This window comes from Solanum dulcamara, chromosome 2, assembly GCF_947179165.1.
Source record: "Solanum dulcamara chromosome 2, daSolDulc1.2, whole genome shotgun sequence".
NCBI lineage: Eukaryota > Viridiplantae > Streptophyta > Magnoliopsida > Solanales > Solanaceae > Solanum > Solanum dulcamara.
This window is the reverse complement of record NC_077238.1, coordinates 3,978,337-3,991,360: the sequence shown is the minus strand read 5'-3', so window position 1 is coordinate 3,991,360 and position 13,024 is coordinate 3,978,337. Positions and strand designations below refer to the sequence as shown.

At 36.4% G+C, this 13,024-nt stretch overlaps 2 protein-coding genes across 3 annotated transcripts; both read right to left on the bottom strand.

The window, feature by feature from the left end:
- LOC129880020 (uncharacterized) lies at nt 1–2,332 on the bottom strand. Of its 2 annotated transcripts, XM_055953827.1 has the most exons (3): nt 1,837–2,328; nt 1,675–1,791; nt 1–1,154 (listed from the first exon to the last, which is right to left on the bottom strand). In XM_055953827.1, the coding sequence occupies exons 1-3, from the start codon at nt 2,034–2,036 to the stop codon at nt 284–286; spliced, it is 1,188 nt and encodes a 395-aa protein (XP_055809802.1). In that variant the 5' UTR covers nt 2,037–2,328; the 3' UTR covers nt 1–283. The 2 variants fall into 2 exon arrangements, with proteins under 2 accessions (XP_055809802.1, XP_055809801.1); XM_055953826.1 differs by having other exon boundaries at nt 1,675–2,332.
- A 3,805-nt stretch (nt 2,333–6,137) lies between these two features.
- On the bottom strand, nt 6,138–8,119 carry LOC129880019 (protein SLOW WALKER 1). The gene has a single exon (XM_055953824.1). The coding sequence runs from the start codon at nt 7,973–7,975 to the stop codon at nt 6,374–6,376; it is 1,602 nt and encodes a 533-aa protein (XP_055809799.1). The 5' UTR covers nt 7,976–8,119; the 3' UTR covers nt 6,138–6,373.
- Between the last annotated feature and the right edge of the window lie 4,905 nt (nt 8,120–13,024).

The following is a 13,024-nucleotide window of genomic DNA, read 5'->3' as shown; positions in this document are numbered from 1 at the left end:
CATGTACTCTTCATAGTAAGTCTGATATTGCAAAATGGAAAATAGAGTAACAACCTACTACAATCTGTTAAATCACACTGATATAATTTGATACATTACCTTCAATAAAAAAAATAAATCATAATCACACAATATGTTTCTTGGACTCTTCAAAAATGCCACCGGGTTTGTGTCAGATCTTCCAAAAGTAGAGTATTTGTAGGACTCAATGCAAGTGCGGCAACATTTTTTGGGAGTCCGAGCCACATAGGTCACACATGCACACAGAAACATTGACACTGTCTTACTCCCATATGCTTTTAACCTTGTCAATGTGTTTGAAATCATAAGTCATCACTAAGCTTCTATCCATTCTTCTCAACACAAACCTCTCAACCAAAACATAGCAACTGAATCTTTTCCATTTAGTACCATTTTCTCTGTTTTCTTCAACTTGTTTGATCCTCCCTTGATTTTGCCATCCACCTCTTTCTTGTTCCCATTTCATTCTTTGAACGATTTCTCGTCTCAATCCCAAACTTGTTGCTTCATTTCCATCTTTACCATAGCTTCTAAACCATATTACTCCTTGAACGACGTTTCTATCATCCCATGTTGCTTTATTAGTTTCAGCTATGAGGACAACTTCTGTGTCAAGTGCAACATCCACAAGTACTGAATTCCCTTCATTAATTTTGTCATTTTGGCAAGTGAAAAACTGCTCCCATCTCTGCTCAAGTGTCATTTCATAGAACATTGATCTCTTCATCTGTTCTTTAAGTTCTGTTCCATCTTTGATAAACACGAAAGGACAATACCATTTCCCCACGACAACAACTTCAGAACTTTTACAAGATGGTGTGAAATTGAATCCTGGAAGTTGTTGCCTCAACTCAGCATTGAGGCCTAGAGCATCATGGTTTAATTCATAACTTTTAGGAGTTTCGGCAAGAAGATGCCAACCTTTTCGCCTTAGAAAGTACGGTGGAAAACCGTCAGGTGCAAGAGACTTGGCAAAAAAGTTACCTTTGGCATTGCAACCTGTATCATATAAACAGATCTCAAACTGCTGATATGTCTCCTCTGGATCTAATGGCTTTGGTTTAACGTCTCGTACAGATCTGCAGAAACAACAGGTTTGCTTGTCTTCTTCCTTTGAACAAGTAAACGCTTGTCTGCAAAAGGCCATTCAAAATTGTAAGATCCATTACTTTGGCCAGTCTAAAAATTCAAATAAAGGGGATTCAAAAGTAATTCAAGAATTGAAACCTGCAGCCTAAAGCAATTTTATTATATAGTTTTATATTATACCCCTATTTGCATAGTACAATTTTCTGATGAAGGGGATTTAATTCAACCTCCTTTGGACCATATAAATCTGCCACTGACCTTGGTTTATCAAGACAGAAAAAAACCAGAAATGAAATTTGCCAGAATCAATTGTATGTTATGCATTCCGAAATATTGTTAAGGTAAATGGACTCTTTTCTCCCCCTTCTCGATGTCTGCCTAATGACCTAAGTTAATGTTTTGAAAAGGGGATGTTCGCCCTTTTGTAACAAATAGACCCTCGTCTTTGACTCTAGCCTCTCATTTAACTCGCTAATTCACCAACTATTCAGCTAAGAAATCGAATCACATAATTAAACTATCATATCATACAAGATCAAAAGTGCATGTTCGATAACAACATACCCCTTGCGCTTTCCATGATGTTTGATAGCATAATACTGATTGGAAGACAATGGCTTATTAAGAACTGGAATGAACATTACATCGTCCCTGCTAACTCTCCTGTGCTCAGCAGAACCCAACATTACATCGTCCCTGCTAACTCTCCTGTGCTCAGCAGAACCCGATGTGTATCGAACAGTCAGCTTCTTGTTCTGAGGGAAAGGCATGTCCATGATATCATAATTTTTGCAAAGTCCAAAACAACAATATGTTTCAGATTCCTCATCTTGAATTACTAAGTAACCTGAATTTGGACCTTCAGGAGGTAATGAAAGAGCATCTGGATTCTTTTGGTAGTAAGACATAGGCCTTGTTACATACATTTTCAGCAAAAAATAAAAATAAATTGCCAACTTTGCTTAATTTCTGTCTATCAATTTTCTTTCGAGGAGATATATATGTCATGTTAATAATCTTCTTTTCTATTGACATGTACATGAAGAATAGTCAAACTTAATGAGATTACACAACTAAGGCAACTCTTATTGGGCATAGAAACCAGCTGGCTAGGCAACATGTTGATAAGTTCCTTTTTTTAGTCTTGGGATGAGTTTTCAACACTGCTTTTGAAGGGCTTAATCAAAGAATATTTACTGCAGCGAAACAATTTTTTATTTAAATATCCTGTCATGGTATTACTAAGAAGGTTGGGAGAAATTTCCTAGATGAAGAATTTTGTTAGAATTTTGCACATATTAGTGGTGTAGTAAGTAAATTTAATACCTACTCAGAAACATGACAGGATATTATTATAATTATCCTTCAACACAAGCAATGTGTGGACACTTGATCCAATTCCTTGCATGTTCTTAAAATACAAAATTTAGAACCTATGTGGGTTGCTGTAGAAAGTCAACCTAAGGCTAACAGAAGCCAAACTAATTAAAAAGATCTATCAACATGTTGATAAATGATACTAGTAACTAGCTGGTTCCATGGCCTAATATATATAAAAGTTAGCAAGATGAGGAATCTAAAACTTATTGTTGTTTTGGACATAGCAAAACTCATGATCTGATGGACCTGCCTTAACCTCAGAATAGTAATGGTGAGAACAAGATTATTCTAAGGAAGATGTAATGTTCATTCCAGTTCTTGATAAGCCATTGTCTTGCAATCAGTATTATATGCTATCAAGCTTCATAGAAAGAGCAAATGATATGTTCTTTTTATGTACAAATTTAATCGTGTGTGACGGTTCATATAATTATGTGATTTGATAATTGATACAAAGATAGTTTCTTATCTCCAAAGTTACTCTGAAATTGTCCATTCTTTTCCACAGTGTGAGAATTATTTATGGCATTGTCACTTTCACCAGAAGTATTTAAGTATGCCAGCTGCAGCCTTTTGTCCCCAATGAACAGGTCCAATAAACAAAACCTGAATGACTCAAAGTGAAGAATCATCATGCAAGAACTAAATTAGGGGACTACAGCAAAAAATTATTTGAACTCTCTACATTTTCAGAACTTACTGATGAGAACATGCATAATATTGTTTGATCGAGTCAATTACGAAACAAAGTGAACAGTACAAAAAAATCCTGCTTGACACTATAATTGTGACACTGCAACTAATATCATATGCTCAACTGCCTGATCTCGACACCGAAACAGCAAAATAGTAATCATCGGAACCAGAAAGGGGCATTCAATGTCCCCTGGGATGATTTAATGCTGTAAGCACTTTTTACCCCTTACAAATGTTCTTGATCCTTACCCTAAAACTGATGATTACATTAAGACCGAAGTAGCAAGTACAAACTAGCAACTGATTGTTGTTACCCTATCTCATTCATACTGATCTAGGATATGAGGGGAGATCCATAGGAAGACCAAATGTAAGGCATTATTGGCGGAAATAAATCACCTTCATATTCAATGACAATCATGAAAGCAATAAATACCTGCCTAAGAAAATGTCACCAGTTACACCATTCTGCTTCTAGCTAATATTCCTTTCTCCCGCCTGAAACTAATGTAGGATGGCTTATACTAGATGTTGTACAGTTTATAAATCAATAAGTAGCATACAATATTACTAAAGGACTGATGCAGAACAATTAAATCGGTATAAAAAGCAGTGTACTGCATATATCGCTGTACTTTCACAAACTAGGTCACCGAAAGGAAGCTAGAATATGAATTTTTGTTTCTCCACAGACCACAGTGACAGTCCAAGTTGATTTAACATCTATGGTTGGATTATTCGTATGGCTGACACAACTGCAATAATTAATGTTAGAAACATACTTTATCAGTTTCTTCCAAAACTTCTTCATCCCTTGGATGGAAATTTATCTTCCCTTGTCTATAGATACCACAAACAACAGCCTGAATGTAAAGCAGAATGGAAGATGACTTTTAGACATACAAACTTTATGAAATCACTAGTTAAATCATTCTAGTCAAATAGACTACCTCTTGGAAGCCATGTCTTAATTGCTTATATTTTAGTCCCACCAGGTGAGAGAAACTGCAAAGTTTGAATACGTTCTTTGCCAGATGAAACCATGCTCTTAGAAAAAGAAGTGTTCCACTCATGAAACTAATCCATGTACATTGTTATCTAATTTTGTTACAAATGTCTACGGGCAGATGAAGTGAGCAAAAGAACCTAACTAGTCATCGTAACCAAACAAGCTACATGATATATAACTCAAGTTTAACACTCAACCAGTGGATGGTCCACTATCAGAATGCAGCACTTAAAACAGTGGAAGACAATGAGAGACTTGCCAAATCTTCCTCTTCAGATTATTAATTCAATAAAAAAGAATTCATGAAACAAAGATGATTTAGGCAAGAAACAATACATTACTTTGATAATTGACCAAATGTTTGTATATTTCAATGAGTCCCTTTTGGCGAGAACATTGAACAAACAAGTTTAATGCGACATTCTGAACAAGTTCCATCCTGCTGATATCAAGCTTAAACGTAGCATTTTCAAGAGCTTACCCTAAATTATTCGGTCATAGTCCTCAATAGGCGAGAATCAAATGGATGCCCCATATGGCAAGGATGAATCCTACTACATGTTCAACTCTTGTTCTTTGCTGCAGTCAAATGCTAGATCCCTCTAGTAATGATAATTGTTACACCTAAATATTGCTAATCAGTAAGAAGATTACATTATATCAACAAAATCAAATGTGATAAAAGATAAATCACACTTTCCAGTGAGTAGATAATGAACAGAGACATGCCCAGGCCTCCCAAAAGCAGTCCTCCAGAGGCCGAGCACTACCCCTGCGTTTTCTCCGCAATGCAAATATACAGATCAGCAAACAAACATGTGGATAGGGAAACAGCTGGAGAAGAAGATGGGCAATTAAATAATTTCTCATATATAGCTTCAACAAAATTCACTATCAGAAAGACAAACAATATGAGACATGACAATATAGTGAGGCACACAATGAAAGCCAGTGATAAAACTATTCCATGGATGAGATAATATCCATACATGTTATTTTTAAATCTGAAAGCAACTGAACCACCAATTTCTCATACAAGGGAAAGTAAAATGTGAAGAAGATTCCCTATACACAGTGCTTTCAGCAATAGAAAAAGATAAAGGGAAAGAAAAGAGAAGAGAGGGAAAGCAAAGAAATATCATGGGTTCAAACCACGTCGGAACTTGAAATAACCTTAAACCTGGCTTCGTTCCTCTGGTGCAATTAAAATCCAGATAGTATTTATTTTATTCAACATCCTAAATAACTTCGACTTTCTAAAGTGCGTCATTATTAGTTGATAGTGGCTAATCAGAGAATATACTAGATATTTTTCGCCATTAGCTGATAGAATATATGGCTTTTTGTCACACGTGAATGTTAGCATGTGTTTATACAGAAAAGCATCAATATTCTGTGATTCTTCAAGTTGAAAATGGTGGCAGCCAGCTCTGCACCTTGATTTTTGCAGACCTAAAACTAATAAATAGAAGTGTTTGCTCAGAAGCAGTTCAATTTTTAGCTAATGCATTTCATCCAATTCAACATGGCACCAAAGCGAGGAAAAGGTCATGGTTAAGTTTCATTTTCATCCACCAACAAAAATATTCTCAGGTGTTTACCCAGGAATCATGTGTATACACGTTGAGGGAAATGCTGTTAGACCTGAAATAAATAAGCAAGTGTGTGATGACATGCATTTTGGGAACAAGTTTTTCCTAGTTTTCACATAGTGATGCCATTACATCAATGCACTTCAAAGTTGTATTGCAGTCTGCAGTAAGCATATTAGCACTAAGTTTACAGGAACTTAAGTTGTGTGTACCTGTCTTAACAGAATGATTCAAGTTACTCTTCAATATTCAGCAAATTCAGGTGTCTTTTTCTTGGCAGATTTTCCAAGACATGATATTTATTTTATAATAGAAAGATTTCCAAGTAAACTAGTAGCTAATAATGCCAATTAGGATAAGCTGATTAGATTAAAGCTTAAAGAAATGCTCATACAAACTAATCCAATTCAGCCAAATCGTAAACATAAACTTTAACAACTTCAAAGGAAAAGGACAATCCTATGTAAAAGAACAAAATTTCTTGAAGGAATACTACAATCTGAGGGCATTTTTTTTTGTAGGGAATGTTGACAGCAGAAAGGCAAAATGAAGAGCCACATAATTGACAGGCAACAATAAGCAATTATCATCTCCTTGCAGCAATCTTGAGCAGAGGAGAAACAATGCCCTGTATCTGTTGCAATGTTTGTTGTAATCGTATTTCCTCCTCCACATCTCGTTTAAGATTTCTAATGTCACCTCTCAGTTCATCTGATGATTTGATATCATCAGCTCGCATTTCAATTACTTTCTTTGTCAAGCCCATCAGAAACCTTGAAAATCTAGGCATGGTTGAATACCTCTGCAGAAACTTCAGAAGCAAACCAAGTTCTTCAGTTTCCAAGTTTGACACACATCTCAACAACTTCTTCCGAGCAACCAATTCCTCCATAACAGCTACCACATTTTCTGGATTCTTCCCATTCAAAGCAGCTAACAAAGCCTCCTTGTGCATAAATTTCTTCAACAACTTATCATGCTCCGTCACCTTTATCTTCTTAGGCTTCTTAATCAAGTAATCCCATTCAGAGGGCTTCTCATTTTGCCCCCGCTGAAAATATCTAAAATAAGATGGCCTCAACACCCGCCTCTGAGGCTCTTCCACCGGACGGAAGCCACCAAAATCCCCAAGTTCCAAGCTTTCACTATCCTTCACCTTTCTCCTGCCAATATACAGCGTCCCATTCGATGCCCCAATCACCCTAGTAGAACAATCCGGCGAGAACCCAACAGACATTAAAGGATTTGGAAACCTCATCGAATGAGTAATTTTGAACTTGGCATAATCAAAAACCTTCATATATCCATCCAAAGCCACACTCAAAATCCGATATTGCTGCGCCTCCTCACCACTCTCCTTCCCAATTTTACCAACACAAATTGAAGTTACAGTCTTGTTATGACTCTCCATTGTATATAGCAATTTCCCACCTCCAAGTATATCCCAAATCTTCACAGAATTTCCACCAGCAGTAGCAACTAACCCACCAGATGGCAAGTAAATCACATCCTCAACAGGCTTTCCATGGTCAAACTCCATCACCGAACCCGAATTCATCACCCTAACATCCCAAACTTTCACCGTATGATCATAAGACCCCGAAACAAACATATCATCGCTAACCGGGGAAGCATCCCCACACCTCACATAATCCTTATGCCCCAAAAGATCATAAATTTTAGACTCAGTAGTAATATCCCAATACTTAACAATAGCATCATCCCCACCTGAGAAAAGGTGAAGCTTATCAACCCGGGGGTAACGTACAACACGAACAGGTCGTGTATGACCACGAAGCCGACGAAGTGGAACACGGGTCTTGAGGTCGAGAACTTGAACAGCACCGGAAAGGTCACCAGCGGCGATGAGACGACCATCGGAGCGGAATGAAGCGGAAGTGACAGTATCACGGAAAGCGGAGGAGATGGTGGTTTTGGGTTCAAGAGTTTTGCCGGAGAAAATGGAGACGGTGGCGGAATGGGCGGCGGCGAAATCGTGAGGAGATGTTGAGGAGAAGGTAATAGAATTGATGGAAGAAACAAGTGTTTGTGGGGTTTGAATTTCTTTAGGGGTTTTGAATGATTTCCAGTACTTTGATTCAGGGGTTGGTGTAGATGAATTTGCTGAAGTGGGTTTCAATTTTGGCTTCACTGGGAAAGTTCTTGCAATGGATTGATTTTCAGCCATTGTTGAAGCTCTGAAGAGTACTTCGGCTGAATATGAATTTTAGGGTTTAAGGGTCTCTTTCTTCTTGATGATTGGATTTAGGGTTTATCAATATGAAACTTAGAGAGATCTTATATATGTTAGGGGGAAAAGTAAAATTGAATAAAAACACCATTCGTTAATAGAGTTTGATCCAAAATATTCTAGTCATCAATAGTTTCTTTTTAAAAATTCATTAGCACGAGTAGTGGAAAGCGAACCAAAGTGAGTTTGTTCTCACGCAAATAAGATGTGTGTGTCTATTTATTTAATTTTATTATAGTTTAAATGTGTTTGTACACGACCTAAAATTAGAGGACATAAATATTAATTGAAATCAAAACAAAATATTTATGTATTATATCTTTTAAAAATGATATATTCAATATGGAGGAAATTTTTAAAATTTTAACAAGTTTGGTTGATAAAATATTTTGGGAAAAACACATTCGACAATATGAAGGAAAATTTTCCAATTTCATCAAGTTCGGTTGGTTAAATTTTTTGAGAAAAACAAATTCAACATTCCACGTTGATTATGTGTTCCTCATTCTCCAAACACACCTCCTTTTAACCCACCACCATAACCTCCATCCTCAACCCTCCACACTCATATCTCACGTCTATCCTATCATCATTTATCATAATATATATCTAACTTATATATAAATATTTTTTTTTTGCTTATATACTATGTAAAAATAAATAAATATGAAACCTATTTATTTTTCTGAAAAACACACCCATGGTATAAAAAAATTCTATTAACTGCCCAAATATTTTATTGTCAATTGTTTGGAAACAGTAGACACCTTTAGTCAACATCATGCTTGGATATTAAAATTTAGATAATGTTTTTCATAAATCAACCAGCTCAAATCACCATTATATTTGACCAATTAAGGTTGTTTTAAAGAAATAATTTACCATTTTATATCTATTTTACTCTTAGTACTATTTATTTTCTAATATTTAGATGACTTATAATAACTAAAAGTTGTATAATAAAAATACTAACATTTCATTTATTGCTTTTTCGACATATATGTAAGGTTATCGTTTTGTCTAATATATATAGTTATGAAGAATTCCTTGGTGAAAATTCTGCCTCTGTCACACTGTCATTAACTAGTATTAATAGTATATGGTACCCAGGGCTTCAAAAATGAATTGAAAATAATATCGCTTTGCTTGACCTCAGTTCAGATTGTTCTCTGCAACTCGGGAACATGAAATTGGAATTGCTAGTAATCGCGGATCAGCATGCAAACTTGTTTCATCGTTTTCAACTGAGCGGCAGCTAATCAGTAAACGACTTCTCCATCACTTGTTCTTATTCTTAAACCCTTGGACTAGCATCCCTTTCCACTATGCATTTTTCGAACAAAGAAGGAATGAATGGCTTTCTCCTGACTCCTCATGGGTCCAACTATTAGGTTCGCGACTGAAAAAAAGGCTCGACCTATCTTTTTCATGTTCTGTTTTTTGCCTCATAAACCAAGGTAATGAATCTTTATGTTGAGTGATTCAGAAATTAATGTGCCTACTGTTGAAAAGACACAACATTTTCTGAAAAGATGTAATCGATCTACGTAGGACACATGTGTTCATTAGACGAAGAGATGTATCCAGTCCATCTATGTAGAATGCGATGTCTATCATTCATCAAAATTTCTGAATGACTTTTTGCAGACAAGCATTTACTTGTTCAAAAGAAGAAGACAAGCAAACCAGTTGTTTCTGCAGATGTGTACGAGACGTTACAACGAAGCCATTGGATCTTTTTAGCTAAGTCTCTTGCACCTGATGGTTTTCTGCTATAATTTCTAAGGCAAAAAGGTTGGCATCTTTATGCTAAAACTCCCAAAAGTTATGAATTAAATGATGATACTCAAGGCCTCAATGTTGAATTGAGGCAAAAACTTCCAGAGTTCAATTTTGCACCATCTTGTAAAAGTTCTGAAGTAGTTGTTGTGGGGAAATGGTATAATCCTTTCGTGTTTATCAAAGACGAAACAATACTACTTAAAGTACAGATGGAGAGATCTACGAAATAACGCTTGTGTAGAAATGTTCACTTATCAAAATGACAAAATTAATGTTGGGAATTCAGAATTTAAAGGCATCCACAAAACAGTAAAAGTTGTCAGGTTTCAAACTAAACTATATCAGATACACAGAAGCAAAACATCTCAAGTTACAGAACTCCAACGAACAGTTCTGTAGTGACGACACTTCAAGTTACAGAACTCCAATGAACTCAAGATGGTACAAATCACATTTGACATTTACATTTATTTTCTAAAACAATGCAGAAGAAGAGAAGAACTCAAATTTTTTCGGTGTGTAAAATCTGCGGTGACCTCTCCCTTTAACTAGTTGTAAAAATTAACTAGCAGATGCGGATACTATAAGGGATAAGAAATGTGCTATCAGTAGAATACTTGATGCATCTGAATAATATGATAACCTAGTAAAGGTTAAGAAAACATTTTTCTTCCTGCTTCTTTGACGCCTTCAATATGAAAAATTAAGAGAAAATGGACAGCACAACTATATCTGAATTCGATAAAAGGGGCATAAAACCGAGCACCAACCAAAAGAAAGAGATATGAAGTATCCAGAAAGAGAGTATGAATTTCTAAACTGTAAAAAAACTCAGAGAATCATAAAGGGAGTCTAACCTTATTCCTTTTATACAAGAAGCTGATTTGTAGTAATTAGAGAGGTGCAATAAATTCAACTTCTCTCATCTTAAACAGGATCAAAAGAGTTAAGCTGTCAATTTAATCATAAAAACAAGTAGTTACACAAATTAAAGGCAGTAAAGACAGCTGTGGGAATAGAAGTTTTGACGCAAAAGCAAGGCGAGAATAGAACATAGCTTCAAGCTAAACCAAACGGCTATGGTTTCCTGGTAGTATGAAAATGGCTAGCTTGACTATAAGCTTTTTGCGACTAAATTATATCAGAAGCACATAAGAAAAACATCATATCTGTTAGCTTTAGCAATTTGAGCTACATCAATGGCGGAAATCTTAACAGAATAGCTCAGAGAAAAGAAAGGGATTTTGATATTCTCATTCAGTATATTCAGCGTGAATAATATCTCAACATTTATAGACCACTCCAACTGTGTCCAGCTCATCTATAAGTTAGTTATTAATCTAACCAACTTTGATCATCCACTAATCAATCACGACACTCTAACTAATTGTGATAACTAACTAACACTCAATACTCCCCCTCAAGCTGGATGCTGTAACAAGTTAAGCATTCCTAGCTTGGTTAACAAATATACATGTTGACTCCTGCCAAGTGCTTTTGTTAGGATATCTGCCTGTTGATCTTTGATTCCAATGTGATGAGTCTGCGCTTTTCCTTCTTTAATCCTGTCCCTCACAAAGTGAAAATCAATCTCTATGTGCTTAGTGCTTGAAAAATGGGATTAGCTGCAATTTGTAGGGCAGCTTCGCTGTCACAATACACATCAACTGGTGCCTTCACTTCAATTCCCAACTCATTGAACAATCCCAATAACCAAACCACCTCCGATGTTGCAGCAGCTAGACTTCTATATTCTGCTTCTGCAGAGCTTCTGGAAACAATATGTTGCTTTTTTAATTTCCAAGATATCAAGGATTTTCTAAATTTGACAAGAAAGCCTGAGACTGACCTCCTAGTGTTCGGACAAGCAGCCCAGTCTGAAACAACCCAATGAATCAGCTGCATCACTGCTTAGCATGATCCATAGACCTGGTTCTTGCTTTAGATACTTGACCACCCTTAAAGCTGCATCCCAATGTGACCTCTTAGGTGCCTGCATGAACTGACTAAGGGTTTGTACAGCAAAACTTATGTCTGACCTCGTTATTGTCAAATACAACTTCCCAATTAACCTTTGATATCCTGTTACATTGACCAGCAGTGCATCACCTTTATTTCCAGTGCATTCATCATGTTCTGTTGAAGTGAACTTCTGATTCACATCTATGGGAGTACTCACTGGTTTTGCTCCTCCTAATCCCAAATCTATTATCACCTCAAGAGTATATTTTCTTTGATTCAACATGATCCCTTCTTTGGACCTAAGAACTTCTATGTCAAGAAAGAACTTTAATTCTCCCAGGTCCTTGAACTTGAACCTCTTGTGCATCACCTCCTTTGTCTCATGTATGATAGCCTCACTACTACCTGTTATCAACATGTCGTCCACATAGACTAATACAATCACTATGTCATTGTCTCTTCTTTTGGTAAGCATTGAGTAGTCATATTTACTTTGACAATATCCTGCGTCTATTAAAGCTTCTGTCAATTTGATGTTCCACTGCCTTGATGCCTGTTTCAGCCCATATAAAGACTTGCTTAACTTGCACACCTTGCTCTCCCCCTATCTCTCAAAACCTTGTGGAAGTGCCATGTAAACTTCTTCATCTAAATCTCCTTGCAAGAAGGCATTAAATACATCCATTTGACATAGATTCCATCCTCTATATGCTGCTAGAGCTATAATTGACCTAACTGTGACCATTTTGGTCACAGGGGAAAAGGTCTCATGATAGTAAAGTTCCTCCTTTTGGCTATATCCTTTGGAAACTAGCCTGGATTTGTACCTTTCTACCTTGGCCTGGTATTTTATCTTATATACCCACTTAGAGCCAAGGGCATTTTTAGCTTTCGGAAGATCAACTATATCCCGTATTGTTGTCTTCTGAATCTTTGACCTCTTGCTTCATTGCTTCATCCTTAGAGGCCTCTTGAAAATTGTGTGGTTCAACTGTTTCCGAGAAATTAGCTAATACTTTCCTACATCTTTCAGACAACTTGTGATAAGACACATAATTGGATATAGGATAAGATGACTTGCACTTTCCTTTTGTGGCAACATAATCTTCATGCCACAATGGTGGTTTAAGGGTCCTGCCAGATCTTCGTGGAGCTGGTGCATCTGTAATTGATGAATCATGATGTGGATCAAGATTGAGTTCAACTACATGCTCATTGTCCTCATTTGCTGCATTCTCAATA